The 22,247-nt window shown below is 43.4% G+C and overlaps 1 protein-coding gene across 4 annotated transcripts in view; it reads left to right on the top strand.

The window, feature by feature from the left end:
* Nucleotides 1–21,283, top strand: part of IFT52 (intraflagellar transport 52) — a 36,331-nt gene extending 15,048 nt beyond the window's left edge. For 3 of the 4 annotated variants that reach the window (XM_019797652.2, XM_002917386.4, XM_034640147.1), the window contains 7 exons: nucleotides 4,012–4,098; nucleotides 5,434–5,502; nucleotides 10,068–10,222; nucleotides 15,160–15,247; nucleotides 16,276–16,384; nucleotides 18,545–18,690; nucleotides 20,360–21,283. In XM_019797652.2, the coding sequence (XP_019653211.1) occupies nucleotides 4,012–4,098; nucleotides 5,434–5,502; nucleotides 10,068–10,222; nucleotides 15,160–15,247; nucleotides 16,276–16,384; nucleotides 18,545–18,690; nucleotides 20,360–20,407 (702 nt within the window). In that variant the 3' untranslated portion in view covers nucleotides 20,408–21,283. The remainder of the gene's footprint in view (nucleotides 1–4,011; nucleotides 4,099–5,433; nucleotides 5,503–10,067; nucleotides 10,223–15,159; nucleotides 15,248–16,275; nucleotides 16,385–18,544; nucleotides 18,691–20,359) is intronic. The other variant, XM_011222529.3, reaches the window with a different exon arrangement.
* The last annotated feature ends 964 nt before the right edge of the window (nucleotides 21,284–22,247 follow it).

The following is a 22,247-nucleotide window of genomic DNA, read 5'->3' as shown; positions in this document are numbered from 1 at the left end:
AACAGCCCTGTGAGGTAGTATTTCAGTTAACTACACTTTATTTATGGGGAAATAGCAGATTGTCCAGTTATCGATGGAGTCAGGACCTATCTCTTACCATTCTAAGTCCAAAGCTATTCCACGGTAGCATGGGGCTACCTGTATTATAACTGTCTATGACGTCACAGGCTCTCACGCTCAGCGTAAGAGAATCCACCCAGGGAAAGGGTGAGTTAACACACTATGCCAAAATGCGCACAATTGCGCTGCTATTATTTTAGCTTGTCCCAGGGCAACATATCAGAAGACTAGGTGCTCAGTTTTCATCCTGGAGACCCCACAAAATGTGGGAGCACATGGTCCCAGAGGACATAGCCCCTCTCATCGTGACCCCACTTATCCACTGCCCAACTCAGGACTTGAGCTCTTGACCCTGAGATTAAGACCTAAAATCAAGAGTCGGACACTCAACCGAGTGAGCCACCCAGGTGCCCCACCCACTGCCTTTTAATTTGTGTTTTGCTGAATTCACCTTTATTTGTTTACCAAGACTTAGAATTCACCAGCTGACCTCCCAGTTTTTCTCTAGTTCCTCATATCCTATTTTTCTCTTTGGGATTTTTTTACTTTTCCCTCCCATATTTAAAAGGTCTGACTTCATTTTATTAGGAAGTAAATAAATGTTTTTGAATGTTTTGAATGCTGTTTTTGAAAGATTTTATTTTTTTGAAAGAATTTTATTTATTTATTTATTTATTTATTTTTTAAAGATTTAATTTATTTATTCAACAGAGATAGAGACAGCCAGCGAGAGAGGGTACACAAGCAGGGGGAGTGGGAGAGGAAGAAGCAGGCTCATAGCAGAGGAGCCTGATGTGGGGCTCGATCCCGTAACGCCGGGATCACGCCCTGAGCCGAAGGCAGACGCTTAACCGCTGTGCCACCCAGGCGCCCCTGAAAGAATTTTAGACAAAATTCATAATAGTTATTATGGTAGTTAGTTTCTCCCAAACAATGGAAATAGTGTTTTAAAATTAAAGTATTAAATGATTCAAGTGAGGAAATAATCAGTTTCCATAAATTGTCAGTTTATAGTCACAAAAGTAATGAGACAACTATCTTAAGGGGCCTCTGGTAATGTAATATTTTGATTATTTATTTATTTATTTGTCTCTTTATTTATTTAGAGAGGGAGAGGAAGAATCTCAAGCGGGCTCCACGCCCGGCGTGGAGCCTGATGTGGGCTGAGGCTTGATCTGACAATGCTGAGTTCATGACCTGAGCTGAAATCAAGAGTTGGAAAGTTAGCTCACTGAGCCACCCAGGCACCCCTATTATTTTTGATTTTTTAGCCTAATTTTTAATCTCTGTACACAGAGATTTTACTTAGCTTCCTCAGTGGATTTTTATGAAACATCTATTAAGTACAGAGTTCTATGCTAACTGTGATGATTCTTCTAGAACTCATGAGATTATCATCTGCTCATTGCTTATCTATTTAAAGCCTATTTTCTTTTCCTAAGAAGATTTTATCTCATTTGTTTAAAAAGATTTTATGTATTTATTTAGAGAGAGAGTAGTGCAAGTGGGGGGGGCGGGGACACAGGGAGAAGGAGAGAGAGACTCTCAAGTAGACTCCTTGTTGAGCATGGGAGCCTGACGTGGGCTGATGCCAGGACACTGGGATCATAACCTAAACTGAAATTGGGAGTCAGATGCTCAACGACTTAATGGACTGAGCCACCCAGGCGTCCCTCCTAACAAGCTTTTAGTCCTGCCTTATAAACACAATCTTTGAGAGGTTTTTACCTGTCACTTTTATGTTTGTGAGATAAACCAGTGATGCCTGAGGGGGCACTCCCATACTCCTGGAAACCCTAAGCAGGGCGAGGCTAGCATGGGGTTGAGGGGTGTGTTCTGCCTCCTTGCCCAAGGCCATTGCTTTCTTGAGCTTGGCGTGATCCTTTCTAGGTTTCTAGTTTACTAGCATAAACTCATTAATATCGAAGGAGCAAATCAGTCCTTAAGTAGATACACTCTAATTTAATTGGAACAAATTAGAGACAAAAGCTGGAAAAGGAAACTGAAGGCAATGGAAGAATCTCTGTCCAGAATAAAAGGATTAACTATAGTCTATTTGAAATAAATGAGGTAGGGAAAAAAAAGAATATTAAAGAAAAAATATAGACCTAACTGTGGGTAGTAATGAGAAGGAAAGTCCTTTCCTCTTCCTGTATTTATTTACATATGTGGGTTCAAATTGCAGCAGAGTTCATTCAGCACTCCCCCATTCTTTCTGTGGAATTCCACCAAATTTACTTCCTGTTCTCAGTAACTGATGTGCTTTCAGTGGTTATGTTATAGTCAGTGTTATTTTTCCTATGAACCATTTGCTTTTAATGTGGTGGTCACAGTTTGTTTTGCAAATCTTGTTTTATTTATGGAATTTGTTTATTTGTATCTCTTCACATCTCTGGCTTGAGAGTAATTCTTTCCTAGTACCGTTACAACTGTGCCTATTTCCTGTATGTGATGTTGCTAGAAAAACCAAATTCATTTTGTAGTTTTAACATTGTACTATTTTTCTCTTTACCAAAGTAATTTATGCTCATTGTAGAAAAACTGAAAAATACAGAGATGAAAGGAAAAAAAAAGTCTTGCTACACAACCGACATTTTGGTCATTTTCTCCTTACTTTTTCTTGCAGCTCGTTTTTATTTATTTGCCTCACAGGCTTTAAGCTAGGGTGTGTGTACAATTTGTGGCATCCTTTTTTTTAACCTCATGTTAAAGCAAAAAAAAAAAAAAAAGCACCTCATGTTATGACAGAAGCCTTCTTCCAGGTTATGAAAACCCTTTGTAACATATAACTTCACTGCTAGAGGAGCTTCCCTTATCCTTAGCCACTGTTTCTGTGGCTGAATATTTGCATTTATTTCTGACTTTCTGTGATTATGACTGTAAAATTGTCCATAGAGTTTTGTAGGCTTTGTTGCATATGTTGACAGTTTCATCATAGTGCGAAAGAAGGTATTTCGTTGAAATCTGACACTGTAGTCACCTTTTTCATATTTATTAATCTGATCGGCAAAAATACTTTTATTTTTTAAATAACTAAATGTTTTTCTTATTAGCCAATTATTTCTTTTGTGAATATTTTTTTCTTTTTTGAGAGAGAGAGAAGGGGGGAAGGAGTAGAGAGACAGGGAGAGAGGGAATCTTTTTTTTTTTTTTAAGATTTTATTTATTTATTTGACAGAGAGACAGCCAGCGAGAGAGGGAACACAAGCAGGGGGAGTGGGAGAGGAAGAAGCAGGCTCATAGCAGAAGAGCCTGACGTGGGGCTCGATCCCATAACGCCGGGATCACGCCCTGAGCCGAAGGCAGACGCTTAACCGCTGTGCCACCCAGGCGCCCCAGGGAGAAAGGGAATCTTAAGCAGACTCCGTGCCCCATAACGCCGGGATCACGCCCTGAGCCGAAGGCAGACGCTTAACCGCTGTGCCACCCAGGCGCCCCAGGGAGAGAGGGAATCTTAAGCAGACTCCGTGCCCAACATGGAGCCTGACACAGGACTTGATCTCACAACCCTGAGATCATGACCTGAGCCGATCTCAAGAGTTGGACACTTAACTAACTGAGCCACCCAGGTACCCTCTTCTGTGAATTTTTCATGCTCATGGATTAGTTTTCTGTTTGGATCTTAAACACTGTCTTTTGATAGTCATAAAATATCTTTAAATCTTTACAGATTGCCTTTGGATTCTTTTTTTCCTTTAGAATTATAACCTTCATTTATAAGTTAACTGGGAAAATGCTGTAGAACCAATTCACATTGCTTTTTGTTAAAGTCAAATAGAAGGATATAGAAGTGTCTAAAATGATAAGCAGGTGGGAATATAGTTGTTATCATGGTTAATATTTCTAGGTCATTAAAATCCTCTCATGATTCTGATGATAAGTTTTTGGGGACTAGGATGCATGTGGTGTGTTTTAGGATCTGAGTATCTAACACCACTCTGTCGTTGACAGAACCAAGGTGGGAAGCTGGCAGTGCTTGGCTCGTGTCACATGTTCAGTGACCAATATTTGGATAAAGAAGAAAACAGCAAAATCATGGTAGGTTCTTCTCTTTCATCACATTAATGTATAATGTGTATGATTTTCATGTCATTAAAAAAAAAAATCCTGCTAAGGTCATCTATTCATTTAAAACCAGATCTTCAGGGACACCTGGCTGGTTCAGTCAGAAGAGCGTGTGACTCTTGATCTTGGGTCGTGAGTTCGAGCCCCACATTGGGTGTAGAGATTACTAAAAAAAACAAACTTTAAAAAAATAAAAAAGTAAAAAATAAAACTAACTCTTCAGAACCCATTAAATGCCTGGCACTAAGAATACAAGGTTGCGTCAGGTACAGTCCCTGCTTTTAAGACATCTATAGTACATTGAGAGAGAGCGTGAGAGACAGAGACGTAAATTTAGAAGGATGTGGTGAATGTTTTTAAGCATGCCAGGTTGGGGTGGAAGCCAGGAGCAGGCTCAACCAGGGCCTCACGTGTAAAGCCCAGGAACTTGAACTTTCTGCAGGAAACTATGGAGAGCCCTTGTAGAGTGTCCAGCAGCCTTGGGCATAGTCAGATCTGTGTTTCAGAAAGACTCCTCTGTCAGGCACGTGGAAGGTGAGAGGGAGGAGGCAACCTGGAGCCAGTTAGGAGATTGGCAGAGTCAGCGAGCCGAGAGGGGATGATGACCTGAGTGAAGGTAGTGAAGGTGGGAATGAGGAGAGCGGCCAGCCGGCACATGGTGTCGGGAGGGGTTATGACAGGACTGCCTGGGCACTGGTCGATGTGGGGAATGAGGTGAAGGCACTGCAGTTGCTTGTCAGCATAGTGGGGAGGAAACCTGTCTTGTGAAGGGTGACACATGGTGTGTGCCAGCTGGACATTGGTGTGATTCTGGTGACTCAGTTGCCAGAGGAAGAAGGTCCCACTGAACTTTTTCATTAATGAAACAATTCCTTCAGCCTTAAGGACTGTTATTGTATTGAGAGACTGATTAAGATCTTGTTTCGGCAGAATCCACATGAAATTCTGGTGTCTCTAGACACATTCCAGGGGCATCTATAAGTCTACTCTTTAAGTTCAGACCGTCATCAGCACATTTAAATGGGTTGTTTCGGGATCATGAGGAAGTTTTAATACATTTTGGCCTGTGGTTAAAAGTGAAAGTGCCCTAAGATAAACGCTCAATTTCCAATAGTAGAAGTGGCTTAGGGTTAGGAAAACTTTGACGTTTTCATATGATTTCACCAAGAGAAGGGTGGCTACTCTTTTTTGAAGCACTGTAGTCTCTTTCCCTTTATCATTTTTTCTTGATTGATTTAAATCTCTAGTCCTGCCTTGGGTTTTCTCAAATAACCAAGTGTCTAATTCTGTGTTTATTCTTAAATCCAGGATGTTGTTTTCCAGTGGCTCACAACGGGAGACATCCACCTAAACCAGATTGATGCCGAGGATCCAGAGGTAGGGCCTGTGAATCATTAAAAAGTTCAAGGTTGAAAAAAATGGGTCCAGCCTCTCAGCACCGCTTCCAACAGTATCAAAGGAATAAGAGAGATGGAAAGAAGTGATGCTTTTGGGGGTGATGAAGGCCACGTTATAAAAAATAATAAATCAAGAAATTATAGAATGAATTGGGATGAGAACCTCTCTCTGTGTATATGCTCCCTCACCAAACTTTCAAAATTGTTATCTATTGAGAAATACTTCTTTCAGAAATATGAAGGATAGGGACGCCTGGGTGGCTCAGTGGGCTAAGCCTCTGATTTTGGCTCAGGTCATGATCCTAGAGTCCTGGGATCGAGCCCCGCATCAGGCTCCCTGCTTAGCGGGGAGCCTGCTTCTCCCTCTCCCTCTGCCTGCAGCTCCCCCTGCTTGTGCTCTCTCTCTCTCTCTCTGTCAAATAAATAAATAAAATCTCAAAAAAAAGAAGAAAAATAAATATGAAGGATATAAAAATAATTATTTGTGAATAAACAAAGATCATCAGAATTTGAGTTTTAAACTATAATTTTGGTGTCTTTAGGAACAACCGTCCTAAAGGCATTAGGGTACTATTTATCAGACGATGGAGAGTGAGACCAGCGTGGGAATGGGGCCTGTAACCTGCCTTCCAGGTCTTGCTCCACTCTGGCCCTTGGACCCTATTAGGCAGCCTATTTCTTTTTTTTTTTTTTTAATGATTTTTTATTATATTATGTTAGTCACCATACAGTATATCCCCAGTTTCCGATGTAAAGTTCGATGCTTCATTAGTTGCGTATAACACCCAGGGCATCATGCAATACGTGCCCTCCTTACTACCCATCACCAGTCTGTCCCAATCCCCCACCCCCCTCCCCTCTGAGGCCCCCAGTTTGTTTCTCATAGTCCATAGTCTCTCATGTTTCATTCCCCCTTCTAATTACCCCCCCTTTCTTTATCCCTTTCTTCCCCTACCGATCATCCTAGTTCTTATATTCCATAGATGAGAGAAATCATATGATAATTGTCTTTCTCTGCTTGACTTATTTCACTTAGCATTATCTCCTCCAGTTAGGCAGCCTATTTCTGACCTTTTATCATCCTGGTTTTCTCATCTGTGAAGTGGGGATACCAGTACCTGTGCTCTCTGTCTCACAGGATGATTGTGAGGCCTCAATTAATAGATATATACTTACTTATTAAATTAAAAGGTGTAGGAAGTGGTATAGCTATCAGACTTTTTAAAACTCTTGTATTTATTATATATAGGCACCATGTATCATATACCTTCACATAAATCATCTTATGTAATCTTTACAACAGCCTTTTTAAAAAATTTTTTTTAATTTTAATGTTTTTTTATTATGTTAGTCACCATACAGTACATCCCTGGTTTCTGACATAAAGTTAGCTGATTCATTAGTTGTGTATAACACCCAGTGCACCATGCAATATGTGCCCTCCTTACTACCCATCATCAGCCTATCCCATTCCCCCACCCCCCTCCTCTCTGAATACAAGCTTTTTTGAAGGAGATGGTCTTATTCTCATTTTAGAGGTGAGGGAAGAGAAATTAAGATTACAGTATGTCCAGGGGCGCCTGGGTGGCACACCGGTTAAGCATCTGCCCTCGGCTCAGGGCGTGATCCCGGCGTTGTGGGATCGAGCCCCACATCAGGCTCCTCCGCTATGAGCCTGCTTCTTCCTCTCCCACTCCCCCTGCTTGTGTTCCCTCTCTCGCTGGCTGTCTCTATCTCTGTCAAATAAATAAATAAAATCTTTAAAAAAAAAAAAAAAAGATTGCAGTATGTCCAAATAGCAAGTGACTGCAGAGTTGGGACCCAAACCCAGCTCTCCTGATTCAGTCTGCTTGTTCTATAATTGCTTCTCTTTTCTTTCTTTAAAAGATTTATTCATTCGTTTTAGAGAGAGCGTGTGCACAGGTGGGAGGGGCAGAGGGAGAGAGAGAATCCCAGGCAGATTCCCACTGAGTGCAAAGCCCCACATGGGTCTTGAGACCACAACCCGAGCTGAAATCAAGAGTCAGATGCTCAACTGATTGAGCCACCCAGGCACTCCGCTTCTCTGTTGCTTGAACTCTGAAGTGTCAGGAAAATGATTTCCTGGCTGTAGGTAGGTAGCAGGGAGTGGGTGAGAAGATGGTCAGAAATGGTGGTCTACTGCCTGCTTCTTCCCTCAGCTGAGGGTGTGGCCTCCCAAAGACTGACTTAGGTTAGGAAACAGAAGAGACCCGTGTCTAAAATCTTCCCTCATATGGAAACATGAAATGGATGGATATTTTGCTTAAATTCCTCCCAAAAAGTGATATAAGCCCCCCAAATAAAAGAATTGGAGGACAGTCAGGAATTCACTTTTCAGAACTCGAGAGACCCAACTCTTGAGTGGATTGTGACTTGGTCAGCTGCCAGTCCTAGTTAGAGTGTGGGGGCCTGGGAAGCAGCAGAGATGGCGCATCTGCTCCTGGTCTGTGTGGCTGACTTGCTCTCACTGTTTCTGTCATTCCTGTTTTCTAGCTGAGGAAATGGAAGTAAGTGTGTTCTTCAAGGTCCCCGCCGAGATTGATACCTGGCTAGCCATTCCTAGTGTCCATCTCAGGCTGATTCTAGAGCCTGTGCCTTTTCTGCTGCTGTCTTGTTCACTGTGCATTCCCAGACTGGTTTGGAAGGGAAGTGTCTGTCAGTATGGCACCAGAGGATGATGGTGTTGCCACGGCCTTTCTCTAAAATCATGTGGTTTCATGTATCTTCTGCACGGGAGACGTGGTGCAAGTGTCCTTTGTGTTGTAGGGGTTTGGAAAGTAAAATTCTGGACCCAGTAACACTGCAGTGTAAGAAATTCTGAAAATCCAAACTTCCTATGATTTTGGATCAAATCTTATGTTGGAGTGGGTTTCAAGCCCAAACAGCAGTTTGGTTTCAAAGATACTTAATAAAATGGTAGCTCAATAAAAAGCTGAGAGGATTTCCATGACAAGTTTTAACCTCCGAATCTGCCAGGAAGTCATAAAACCAGTGATCTTGGGAGTCCTCTTATATTTCTGTCTGGACATTGAAGGGCTTGATGGTTTCCTGGACTAGGCCCGTGTAGCAGGGCTCTGTGCAGAGATGCGAACGAGCCTTACCCATCTTCCTGCTGCATCTGGGTGCGTGTCCTGACACGGTCAGCACCTCCAGTATCCTTCAATCCCCATCCTGTTAGTGGGGTGGAGCCTCTAACACGGACAAATATTTCAGGGAAAAGCAGTTATTTTTTTTATGTTCTTTTCTTGTTTCTTATCTAAAAAAAAGTTTGAAGATTAGGGGAGTTTTTTGACTCTTGGAATATAGAAAAAAGTGAGCCTGTTTGGGCTTATTTCTGTAATGCTCCGGCGTGTCTCCTCCTAACTGGCCCTGGAGAGTGTAGAACACATTGTTGCAGGGACCTCAGAGGGCGATTAGGGATAAACTTCTTGTTGCCAGCATGCATTTATTTAACGTTAAATGTACTTTTGAGTAGGTAATAGATTCACAGTTTGGAATTTAAAAGCATGCACAATGAACAGTTTCCCTCCTGCCTTTGTCCAGCTGCTTTGTTCCCCTCCCCAGTGACAACAGTCTTAGCTCTTTCTTGTATGTTCTTCCAGAGATATTTTATACATATATAAGTAAATAAGTGTGTGAGTGTATCTTCTTCCCCCTTGTTTTACACAAATGGTACTATATACACTGTATTCACCACCACCTAGTTTTTAAAATTAGCAGTATATCATAAGACATGTTTCCTTACTTATACATAAAGAGCTTTCTTTTGATTTTTGTTTGTTTTTTTTTGTTTTAAAACTGTATTTTCCATTGTACTATAGCATATTAACCGGTGTCCAATTGGTGGACATTTAGGTTTTCCTGGTCTTATACTGTTACCAGCACATAGCATGTGTCATCACTGAGGGCTCTCAGCAGTGCTGGAAGCATGTCCTTGGCTAGGTGAGAAGTGTCTGAGTGCAAGGTTCATCTGTGCCAGGGTCATAGGCGGTTCACACGTGTAACAGCAAAGGAAGCTGAGTGTGTGGCCTAGATGCTGGTGGGTGGACAGCAGCTGTAGTGGGAGCTTGTGGACCGTCTTTTACGATTGCTTCTGTTTTCTCACTGAAACAGAAAATAAGGTCAGCAGCAAAAATAAAGAAAGGGAAAATTGTTTTAGATGGCTGAAGTGACAAAAGGAAGGTATTGCTTAGGACAAAAGGAAGTGAATGAACTAAAGAAATACAGTTGATTGCTGACCACTCAAGATCAGTGATCACGAAATTAAAAGGAGGCCAGTCAGCGTGCTAGGTTCTCCAGCTGTGTTCAGTACCATATGAGGAATTACAGAATTGGATTTAGCCAGCATTGGGGTTTAGCCAAGTGACTTTTGTTCCTTTTTCCATATGAAGTGGCTTATTTAAGGTTAAGCTGTCAGTGACCAGGACCAGTGAAATCTCTTGATAAGAGAGTAGAAATATTGCAGGTTTAGACAGATGAAATTCTTACCCCACTGTGCTGTGTGAACCCTCTTGTGGCTTACAGATTTCCGACTACATGATGCTGCCCGACACAGCCACCCTGTCAGAGCGGCTTCGAGTGTGTCTCCAGGAGGGCGACGAGAACCCAAGAGACTTTACCACCCTCTTCGACCTGTCCATTTACCAGCTGGATACCACCTCTCTCCCCAAAGTCATCAAGTCAGTACCTGTAGCTCTCGGAGCTGCCCTGCACTCCATTCTGAGTGTTTGGTTTGAAAACATGAGCCTGGGGACAGGAGTTAGGGTCATGGCCTATGTGGTATGTAAAAACATGTTCTCAGGTCTGTGATGAGGCTGACAGAGACAGCTGGGAAAATTGCAGTGGGGGTCGAGGGAGAGAAAACTGCCAGCAGTTGTTAGTCGCCTGTTGTGTTCTAGGGTCCATATCATGCATTTAGGGTGACCAACGTGTTCTGGGTTTGCCTGGGACTTCCCTGGTTTCAGCACAGAGGGTCCCATGCCCCAGGAACCCCCAGTCAACTGAGTAGGGTAGGCGAGGCGCCCTGCGGGCACCCCACATTGTTACTTCACGTCTTACTTCATTTGTCCTCTGAATCACCTGCCGGGTTTCCAGCAGAGGAAACCAGTTTAGAGAGTTTCAGGTATTCTCCCAAGGTGGGAGCCTGAATGCCTTTCAGACCAGGGCTTTCCTCTTTTGATTGCCTGCTCTGTTGCCGGCTCATCATTGTCGTCCATTCCTAATGACAGGGACAGGGACTGAGGCCAACATTCTTCAGCATCTTTTTTTGTTTGTTTGTTTGTTTTTTAAACTTTTTATTATGTTATGTTAGTGACCATACAGCACATCATTAGTTTTTGATGTCGTGTTCCATGATTCATTGTTTGCGTATAACACCCAGTGCTCCACGCAATACGTGCCCTCCTTAGTACCCGTCACCGGCCTGGCCCATCCCCCCACCCCCTCCCCTCTGAAGCCCTCAGTCTGTTTCCCAGAGTCCATAGTGTCTTGTGGTTCATCCCCCCTTCATTCTCCTGCCGATCTCCCTGCTATTTCTTATGTTCCGTAAATGAGCAAAACCATATGTTCTTCTGCATCTCTGGCCTGACGTGGGGTCTACATCTGAATAAACCAAAGTCTGAGTGTCTAACTTCCTACTGCTGTATTTATGTTCAAGTTCCCCAAATACTGAGTGGGCTCCTCCTGTACTGTGTCCAAAGTTAATGGTTTTATGGAGGAGATGGACACAGGCTGCGAGGCGAGGTGATTGTATTAATGCCAAATGTGAAATATAAACCTGGAGGCCATGGGCATATAATGAAGAGAGAGAATTTGACTCCGACTGGGGTGAGCAGGGAAGGCTTTATGAAAGAGGGGCCCTTTTAGGTAGGCATTGATTATTTCAGCAAACATTTTTGGGGGGCCTTGTGTCTGCTTGGCACGATGCTGGCTGCTCCACCGTCAGGGTCATGAAGAGGCTTCCGGGGCTGGCGGGGATGTTCAGAGAGAGTTGGGCAACGAGGTAGCTTCTGTGGGCAAAGCCTGCATGTTCACACATGCACGTGTGTCCAGGTAAGGAAGTTTATTCCTAATTGCCCTTTGAACTGTGTGTGGCCTTGACTTCGAACAAGGCCAACTTAGTAATAGTTGAAAATTTGGTCTCTGAAGTGCCCTGCAGCAGTCTGTTCTGTGTTCCCCGGCTGGCACTTGAGGAGACACGCTTGAGCATTACCGAAATCAGAAGCCAAGGCAGACAGCCTGAGGCTCGGGGCAAAGGCCGGATTTGTGTATGGGATGCTAGTAAAGACTTCTGGAAGAAGGACTTGATTGAATCTCTGTTTTCTGAAACCAGACAAAATGATGCCTTGCAGCGGTTTGTATAATTAAATGGGAAACAGAAAAAGTAGAAGTGAAGAAACCGGCTAGGAGACTGTTAACAGCAGATTGGAGGGTTGAGAGGCAGGACTAGTGGGAGCAGTCGCTGTGGTTTCAAGAGATGTTTGGTAAGAAAGAATCAGGAGCCACAGGCCATGCATGGAAAGCTATGATGGCGAGATCAGAGATAGGGGTTTCTCCCTGGGGGATCTGGGTGCCTGGCAGTGCAGCTGACTGGTGCTCAGGATGTGGGGAGAGGAGAGAGAAATGAGTTCTGCTCTACCTCCATCTGATGTGGCTGAGAGGTTGTCCCGGGAAGAGTGCAGGCGGAACCACCAGTGTAGATGATGAAGAGGCCTAGATAAGGTGATTAGAGAAGTGGGGGGAGGGGCTGGAGACCCTCCGGGACAGCACCAGAGTGGGGATTGGGCTAGAGACAGGGCTTCACAGCTGCCCTGGCTTTTGAGGCTGGAGAGGAGGCAGGCCTGTGACAAGCTGGGGAAAAGCAGCGAGAGGGCTAGGGAAGTGGAACGGCAGCAGAGTCCTCGGAAGCCAAGGGAGGCAAAAGGACAGGGAAGCGGGGTGGTCTGGAGATGGGCCGGGCTCCTCCTCCTCCGCTGTCTGCGCTTTTCTCAGAAAAGGCCCCTCAGCTGCTCCGCTAGCCAGGTACAGTCTTCCCAGCTTCTGCCTCTAGTTTCGGCCTGCTTCTCTCCTGATGTGGTTTCGATCAGGCTGTTGTGACTGAGCCTCAGCACTGAATGCAGGGTTGATTGGGATCATGTGTTATTTCAGTGCCAGCAGAGTCAAGTGTAGTAGATATCTGGGGGCTTGGATGGCTCTTTTCATTGTATTTGTCGTTCATACCATAGCAGAGGACGTAGTTATGGGCCATTCTATATGGTGCTCCTAGCTATTTGTATTTGCTAGTAACATCTTTTGAATGCAGTGTCTTTTTTTCTGAGTAAAAATTCGATTAGTCTTTAAATATTTATGTTGTCTGTAGAATGTTCTCTGAAGTAATTTCATTTGTCCATCTGGTATTTATCGATCCCTGTGGGAGTGAGGTAGAGACAGAGAGCGTGGAGTGTCTGCTTTCTGAGATCATGGGCTGATGGGTTGGGGGCTGAGATAGGGAATGATAAAAACACAGTGCCAGAGGTCATGGCAGAGTGTCCTGGAAATAGCTTTCTGAATTAGGTTTTCTTGGTTTTAAGATAGTTTCTCCACCCATCCCCCACCCGCATCAAGTATGAGCTCACTGTTGGCTAATAGGAGGAGGAAGATTTGGGTAGGTGATGAGCTGAGCAAGAAGGGGTTGAGGCAGTGGGATTTGTTTTATTATTCACACAGGGATCCATCTGGAGACAGAAAGCAGAAAATCATGGCTGGGATGGTAGAGGCCAGGGCTTGGCAGCAGGATTCTTCGTGTGCCAGTGGTGGGACCTTTAGCTTAGATACTGCCCCTAATGACATTCTGCCTTCAGTATAGACTGAGTCCTGGGGCCTTTCGTTGGCAGGGATTGGCCAGCTGAGAGTTCTAATCTTGCCTTTGTCCCTTCTTAACCATGTGACCTTGGAAAGCTATTTCATCTCTATACATCTGCTTCCTTTTCTGTAAAAGATTATACCCACTGTCCAGGGTTGTTTTGAGCGTTAGTGAACTAAGTTTTTTTTTTTTTAAGATTTTATTTATTTATTCTACAGAGATAGAGACAGCCAGCGAGAGAGGGAGGGAACACAAGCAGGGGGAGTGGGAGAGGAAGAAGCAGGCTCATAGCGGAGGAGCCTGATGTGGGGCTCGATCCCATAACGCCGGGATCACGCCCTGAGCCGAAGGCAGACGCTTAACCGCTGTGCCACCCAGGTGCCCCATAAGTGAACTAAGTTTTAAGTGCCTAGCACAGGGTCAGGCACAATATGTGGCATGCAACAGGTACTCTGTTCTCTCCATAGGGATCTTCTGCATTGCCAGGAACGCTTCTCCCCAGATGCCTGGGAATAGTGGAGGACGTAATGGCAATAAGCTCAGCTAAGTGCCTTTCTGCAGTCACAGACCTCTTTTCTTTCTGAAATCACCCATCCATAGAAGCAGGCATGAACTTTGTCCACACCCTTTGGCATTTGCTTGTTCAGCTTCATTTTTAAAGGTCACAAATGTGTATATAGTTTAAATTAGGTGAGTGTATTTTAATTTGCCTCATTCCTGGAGAAGTTCAGCCAGCTTACAACATTAGGTACAGTACAAAAAGATAAGAGGAACGTTTGAGAGAATGGAGGCAGAGAGGAAGCCACAACCAAAAAGAAACACAGGGGTAAGGTCACACTTGACTCTAAACTCACTAGCATTCTCCCCCTGCTGTAGCCACTCCAGCCGCCCCAAGGTCCTGTGAAAACCTCTCGCACCCTTATTCCTGCTTTCCTTGCTCTTGCCTCTGCCTGGGATACTTGTGAAAGGAAGTGCATGGCTTCCTTCCTTCACTCAAGTCTTCTCTGAGAGGCTTCTCTACCCCATGCCTCCTTCCTGTTTCTACCCTCTCTCCTGGTTTTTCTTCTCAGTACATATTGATACCTGGCATCTTGGGTTTTGTTTATTGTGTGTCTCTCCTCACAATAAAGGGCTGCCTTGGTCTCTTGTTTTCACAGTTGCTGTTCTCCTGGTGCATACAACTGTCTGGTACAAGGTACATATTCAGTAAATACTTGCTGAGGGAATGAGCACACAGGAGTGTATATTATAGGGGCGCCCGGCTGGCTCAGTTGGAAGAGCATGCGACTCTTGATCTTGGGGTCATGAGCTTCAGCCCCATGTTGGGTGTCGAGATGACTAAAAATAAATAAATAATTTAATTAATTAAAAAGAAAGAAAGAAAGAAGTATATACTGTACAGATCTGTTCAGTTGCCAGAAGCAGACTTTAGATTTGACTCCTATCTCTTGGTTATAAAAACAAGGAAACAAAATGGGTTATAAGATTCACACTGTCCATTGGGTAAAATTAAAAAGCCTGTTTAGGAGAAGCCTGACATGAAACGTGAAAAGAACTTTCTCTTTCAGTTCTCGATGCAGTCAATACCATACGATACAGTAGAGAAGATTCATGAAAGGATCATTACATTACCTAAAACAATGCATTTTGTGTGTTTTTCTACAAAAGTGTTGAACCGCCTGATTTGATGGAGAAGAGCCCAGTGTGGTCAATTAGATGCGCTTTGCCACAATGTCTCACGTTGATTTCTGCTTTTTTGTCTTCTTCTTAACACAGGGCCCATGAACAGCTAAACGTGAAACATGAACCTCTCCAGCTCATCCAGCCTCAGTTTGAGACGCCACTGCCAGCCCTTCAGCCAGCGGTGAGTGGGTGTGGTTGGGGATCCTGCTACAGAACCCTACTCTTTACTTTGCCACTGGGCCATCACATGGGTCCTTCCCCCAGGCATGTATATATATATACATTCTATGTGTATGGTAGTTCTCACGAAGTCACATTTCTCTGGCTCTGAACACGCAGAGACCAGGCCATTAGTATTCCGTAAGGCCTTCCATTGGCTGTAGCTCCCAGCTGAGAAATCAAGGGTGTGGACATTTGTGGCTGTTAAGCATTTCCCATCTTGTGTAGTTGGAGGGCATATACGATAGGAGAAATCCTGGGTGAAAAGGAGGAAATGCTTTGTGCTGCAGCTTTCCAGGCAACAGGTGGCTCATAGCACGATTCATAGAGCCCTGGGGAGGTGGGGGTGGGGCACGAGTGCATAGGTTACTTTCAACATTCCAGTCCGGCAGGAACTCACCTTACCTTCAAAACTGTCCTATCCCACCACACTCTGGAATGTTATGAACCACTTGGTTTCATTTTGGTAGCTTGAAATTGGCTGTGGTGAGATAGTTACATCGCAGAAAATGACACAGGCTACAGAGCAGGCCCATGTTCTGTTTTCCTAAAAGCTGATAGTGAAACATTTCTCAGCACACCACTGGCTCATATCTGCAAATTCTGGCTCCAGGTTTAGCACTTTCTACCTGAACCTACATCTGCTTCCCCAGTTTCTGTCCCTAATGAACTCATGGTTAAATGAGAAACACGTTGTGCGGTCAAATGTTGAACATAAATAAGCCTCATCAGCCCCAAGCTTTCATCCTTGCACAAGTTCGTGGGCACTAGTATGTCAGTTTGATCGGTTTAGCGGTGTTCTAGTTGAGTGCCGGCTCTGCTTGGTGGTTTACCTTGGGCTGGTCGTCTCCCTTGACACGGTCTGATGGGTTAGGGCGTGCTTCATCCCAGGGAAGAGCTGGGAGTTGGCCTCTCCTTTCCCTTCCATCTTAGCACTGCCAGTTGTGGCTTTGTATATATTCTTTCTTGAAAGACCTTATTTCCTTTTAGGTTTTCCCTCCCAGTTTCAGGGAGTTACCACCTCCTCCGCTGGAGCTGTTTGACTTAGATGAGACGTTCTCTTCTGAGAAGGCCCGCCTTGCTCAGATTACCAATAAGTGTAAGTTTGGCATATTTTTGTTTGTTTTCTTTTATCAGTTTTACTTAATTGTGGACTTCTGAGATTTGCCATGAGAGAGAGCAAGAGTCTGTTCAGGGAGAACAAAATATGAACGGCAGCGTAAAATGACAGTTTCCATTTGTTTCATATAAGTGATGTCGATCGTTTCTCTTGGGCCAGTTAGTTCAATGAGTTAGAACATGGTGCAAAGCAGAAGCCAAGGTCTCAGCTTTAATCCCTCAGTCCTTAGTTCTGACCTACTGAGTAAGCAGAGGGTGGATTCTGACCCTGGCTGCCACTTAGCAAATCTAGGTCATTGGATATAGGAGCAGTTAAATAAGAAACCTTAGGGCCAAAAGAGTTATACAGACTTCAAACTGGAAGGGATCCTGGAGGGAGTTATGTGTGCCTGCCTTGACATGTGGATGAGGAGGTGAGGCCCCAGGCCACACAACTGCATGGTGAGTGGTTCTCCTGACTCTGACAACATGCCCTGCCTCCAGAGCAAACGGACCTGCACACGTGCTCAGAGGCATAAAATTAACCATCCATTTTGAGGCAGTGACCCCACTCCTGGGAATCTAATCAAGGAGATAAGGACGGTATACAGATAACTTTGATTCATTTGATGAGACAACATGTCATTATAAAAAAGGTTTCCCAAAGTCCAGGGAGTGGGGGTGACACTGATAGAACTTAAGTGAGAATCCTAAGTGAAGAAAGGCAAGATAGAAAACTGCATGGTCAGAGGGATCCTAACTATATGAGCAACATCTATATGTGCCCAAAAACCAGGAAGGAGTGTGCAAAAATGAACAGTTCAATGTAAAGCACCTTCACTGCATCTCTCTTCTGTGTCCCGCATTGTGGTAGGTGCCGAGCAATCACAAATTAGCAAGACATAGTGATTGGTTCAGTAGGAATAACAGACCTGTGAAGGGTCAGATGCTTTGATTCAGCATTTCTGTTTCTAGCAATTTATCCTGTAGAAATCCTTATAGAAACGTGAAACAAAATGGGGCGCCTGGGTGGCGCAGTCGTTAAGCAGCTGCCTTTGGCTCAGGGCATGATCCCGGCGTTCCGGGATCGAGTCCCACATCAGGCTCCTCCGCTGGGAGCCTGCTTCTTCCTCTCCCACTCCCCCTGCTTGTGTTCCCTTCTCTCACTGGCTGTCTCTATCTCTGTCAAATAAATAAATAAAATCTTAAAAAAAAAAAAAAAAGAAATGTGAAACAAAGAAAATATAGCTATAGAGATAGTAATTGTAGTATTCAAAAAATTGGCAGTAGTCTAACGGCCCATCAGTAGAGGAATTGGTTTTAAAAAATATGAAATATAGTGGAATATTATACATACATCTGTTAAAAAAAGATATAGAGCATAAGCTTTGACGTGAGATATCCATGATACCTTGTTAAATGATGAAAGCAACTTATAGAACTATTTTGGTTTGATCCCAGTTGTCTATACATATGTAAATATGTAGGAGTACATGGCAGTAATTATCTTAGGTGGTATTGGTGGGGCAAGAGAATGAGCAAGAGAATTTCGCATCTGTATGGTTTGAATATTTTAATAAAAACTTACATTTCTATCATAACTTTTTACAAAATGCACATGAGAAGGTGAAACAAAAAAAGAATTATAGTCTAGTGTAAGAAGGGCTGTAATGGCTCTCCATCCTTGATATCGGGCTGCTGGGGATGGCTGCACAGTGATACATTATGGGTGGAATTATAAGTGATTTTTTCTTCTTTTTCTTTTCTGTAATATTGCTATAATAAATGCTACTTAATATACCCATATGCCCTTCTCGTAATGGTCCTTGTTGCATTCAGAGAATGGTAATTTGATTTCCTACTAGTTCTTCCTGTTCTTTGTAATGTAGGAATGCTGGCTCTGGGAGTAGGAGAGCCAGAACCAGTCCAGCTTTATTCTAATTAGAAGTGTCACACTTTTGTCCTAATTCATAAAAGCAGCACATCAGAGATCTCTTTAGTTTGTTATTGTTTAAGTCCTGCGATCACATCACCCTAGGAAAAGGTGAGTGATCCTGAGAGGTATAGGAACCTGACAAGGGGATAGGTAAACCACAGTTAAGTCTGTTCTTGGGGAAGGACAGGACATCAGGGTTCATCTGACTGCCCCGACTGTGCCTAGGTACTGAAGAAGACCTGGAATTCTATGTCAGAAAGTGTGGTGACATTCTTGGAGTAACCAATAAACTACCAAAGGACCAACAAGATGCCAAACATATCCTTGAGCACATCTTCTTCCAAGTGGTGGAGTTCAAGAAATTGAACCAGGTAGAGCCTAGAAAGCTCACTAAAGTGGGAACCCTTCTGAGTGCTGGTATATTTCCTAAACTGGACTTCTCGTGTTTTATGCCATTCATTCATTCTGCAAGGATTTATTAAGTATCTACTAGGTGAAAAAACAGACAAGGATCCCTGCACTTATGGAACTTTGGTTCTAGCTGGAGGAGCTATATAGTAGACTAAACATGTAAGTAAATGACATAGTATTGCTACAAGATGGTGGTATAAAAAAGGTAGAGCAGGGATCAAGTGTGCTGAATGTGGCAGTATTAAATAGGGAGGGTGGTTAGGGTAGGTCTCACTACAAAGTTGACATTGGAGCAAAGACCTGAAGGTGTTGAGGGATTTTGCCATGCAGGTACCTGGGAGACAAGTGTCCCAGACAGAGGGAAGACCTGTGCAAAGTCCCTGAGGCTGGGCTTTGCCTGGCATGTTTGAGGCATAGCAGCGATGCCAGTGTGGTTGGAGAGACCTGAGCAAAGATGGAGAAGCCAGCCACAAGGTCAGCACCTTATGTCAGAAATCATCTTTCTCTGGACTGAGGACCAAGGACTTTAAAATTATGTCTCACCTTCATTTTGTCCATCCCTTGCTGAGATTTCTTAAATTAAATGTGCAACCACTGTTGGTGAATGGGCATTTATGTACTACTGATGGGAGAATACATTTGTCCCAGTTTTCTGTAGATCTGTCTTATAATATTGTACAAAAGCCCCCAAAATGTATATACCTTTGACACAGCAATTCTACTCCTGAATTTGTCTTAGTAATATAATCCTGAATGTGTATAGATTTACCAACCAGGATGTACGGTGTAGCATTGTTTTAATAGAAGAAGAATCTTCATCAGTAGGGAACTGGTTAAGTACCTAGGGTACATCCATAAGATCAGAAATGTTTAGAGGAAAAAAAATGTTTAGAAGAATGTTTAAGGACTTGGAAGACGTTCAGGATATAGTAAATGGGGATGTGGGGGGTAAGGGCTATTAAACAGTGTAGAGAGTCCATTTTTCATGTGTGTGTGTGTGTGTGTGTATGCCATTCATTTATTCTACATACATACATACATATGTACATGCTTAGGATTTTAGATGCTGAGTGGAAAGGTTAGATCCTCTACTGGCAGGGGCTGGCTCTGCTGATACTCATGGTGCTAGATGTTGGGGCTGTTGTAGTGAACAAGATGAATGCGCCCTTTGTTGTCTTTTTCTGAGCCATGTGCTATGGGGGAGATAGGAATACTGTATGGGCAAATGACAGTGCTGAGATAAATGCCAAGAAGGGAATCCAGAAGGGAGTTGATATAACTGCTGGAGCACTGAAATGTGGGATGGGGCTCAGGTACGTTCCCAACGGTACTCACATTGCTGGCAGGGCAGAGACAGGACCCTGAGGCCAAGGTAAGAAGTCTGGTGTGGTCTTTGCATTAGTGCCTTCAACTGTATTTGCTCCCCACTCCTTGTGGATGGTGGGCAGTAGTCAGAAGCTTTGTCCTGATAGTGAAAACTTGATCCTTCAGCTGGATTTAGCCTTCAAGCCAGAGATTACCTATGTGTCCCAATTGATGATTCAGAATCTTAAAGTGCAAAACACCAGAGTTCACATTTTACATTTCATACTGAAATACTAAAATTCTGTGTCTTATTCCCTCATCCAGGAACATGACATTGATACAAGTGAACCAGCATTCCAGAACAATTTCTGAGGACCGTGCCTCTTGAAGCATCTTTGCCTCCTGATTCTCTTTGTAAACTATTTTTGAATTCTTCTGCAACTCCTTATCAAAATTGCCTATACACTCTTTACCCCATGAGTTGTAGGTCCGTACATCTGTAGTGCCCAGAGAGGTGTAACATTTCTAACAAGATCCTTATGTAAGATACGTTCCATTTTTGAAATTAAATCTGACCGAATCTGTACTTTTATAATTTATGAAACAGACTTTCATTGAGGTCTTTTCTTTGGATTGTAGTTCTGAATTTGAGTCTCCTTTATCAAAGGCATGAATAATTTTCGCTTATGAATACTGTTCAGCTTTTGGACTAGCTCAGAAGGATAAAAAACAAACTTAACCTACAAGGGTCTGTTTGCCCCAGGTGCCTAATGAAAAAGATAAAATAGTAGATCAATAACTTCCTTACATGGATCACTCACCCCTTCATCTCCCAGCCATCCACAGGACACAACCATTTAGAGGCTGTCGTCTCTACCCACACTTTGTCACCCTCCTCTGAGCTCCTGAAGCATTGAATTCCATCATCATTTGGGTTATAATATGATCATCTGTCCCAAGGACAATGGGAGACTGTACCTGCTTGAATGGGGCAGCTGATGTGGAAATGCACAGCAGTGTACTGGACATACTGGGAACCAGCTTTGGGGAACCCTGAAAGATTGCAGAACTACTGCCAGTGTGTAAGGGATGCGATGCAATGGGAACTGCTTAGCTAGTGGGTTCTATAAAGATGGGAACTATGGAAGGAAGGCCATTTACAGAGAGTGCGATGTAACCCCAAGAGGAAGTAATGGGGATATGAACTAAGGTGCTGTTTTAAGAAAGGTGCCATTAAAGGAAAAAAAATTATTAGGTGTCCCACATTGTGGATTTTTCTGATGGTTTCCTCTTGGTGTCTATTAACCCATTATCTCCTTTCCTGCAAATTGGAGGTTAGGCTTAAAGGCTTGACTAGCTTTGAATTAAACATTTTTGGCAAGACTATCTCATAGCTGATGCTGTGTATGTCAGATTAGTCCTCTTATTAGTGAAATTAAGTTCAATCGACTGGGTGAGGTAGTGAGCCAGGGGTGTTTTTAAATTCAAACATGAAAACTAAGAGACTTGAACAAGTGTTTCAACTTCACTCTTAAAACACACACACACACACACACAAAGTGATGGTATCAGTTCGAGCAGGTAACAGCATAAAAATAACTGTTGGGAGATTTTATTTGTTGAATTCAAAAACGTCTCTGATCAGAGACGTTTGAGTGTCAAAAGGAAGAGGAGGTATAATGAGAAAGGGGCGATGAAGTGTTAAGAACAAAGGTCTCTCCTCTCCCCAAGACCAAGAAGGAAAATTTGTGGTTCTTATGAGTCATAGATTACGGTGTGGCTTTTGCTAGGTTACTTTTTGTTTATAAAGCCAAATATGAGAGGTTTTATTTAAACTCTGTTACCTAAAAGGTTCTAGAGCGTTAAGTATGCCCTAATGAAATTTTTAAAATTAGGTAATACCTATGCATGGAACTGAGTGATATTGAAAAGAATTTCACCCTCTTCACCCATTCAGTTGCCCTTTCTGCAACCAATGTTACCAATTTCTTCCGCTGATTTCATGAGACAGGAAGAAATGTTTACTTTAAAAAGAATAACATATCTTGCTTATACCAAATATTACTGTGAAGCCCACCACGGTTTTGTCCTAGCGCTCTACTCCTACAGCTCACAATCTAATTGGGGAGAGAAATTAACTTCGTAGAGTCGCAAATGGTTACCAGCAGCACGAAGGAAACCTGCAGTGTCAGGAGCCTGTCCAGCGCTGCCG

This window comes from Ailuropoda melanoleuca, chromosome 13, assembly GCF_002007445.2.
Source record: "Ailuropoda melanoleuca isolate Jingjing chromosome 13, ASM200744v2, whole genome shotgun sequence".
Classification (NCBI taxonomy): domain Eukaryota; kingdom Metazoa; phylum Chordata; class Mammalia; order Carnivora; family Ursidae; genus Ailuropoda; species Ailuropoda melanoleuca.
The sequence above is the reverse complement of the archived record's forward strand: the minus strand, read 5'-3'. Positions and strand labels throughout refer to the sequence as shown.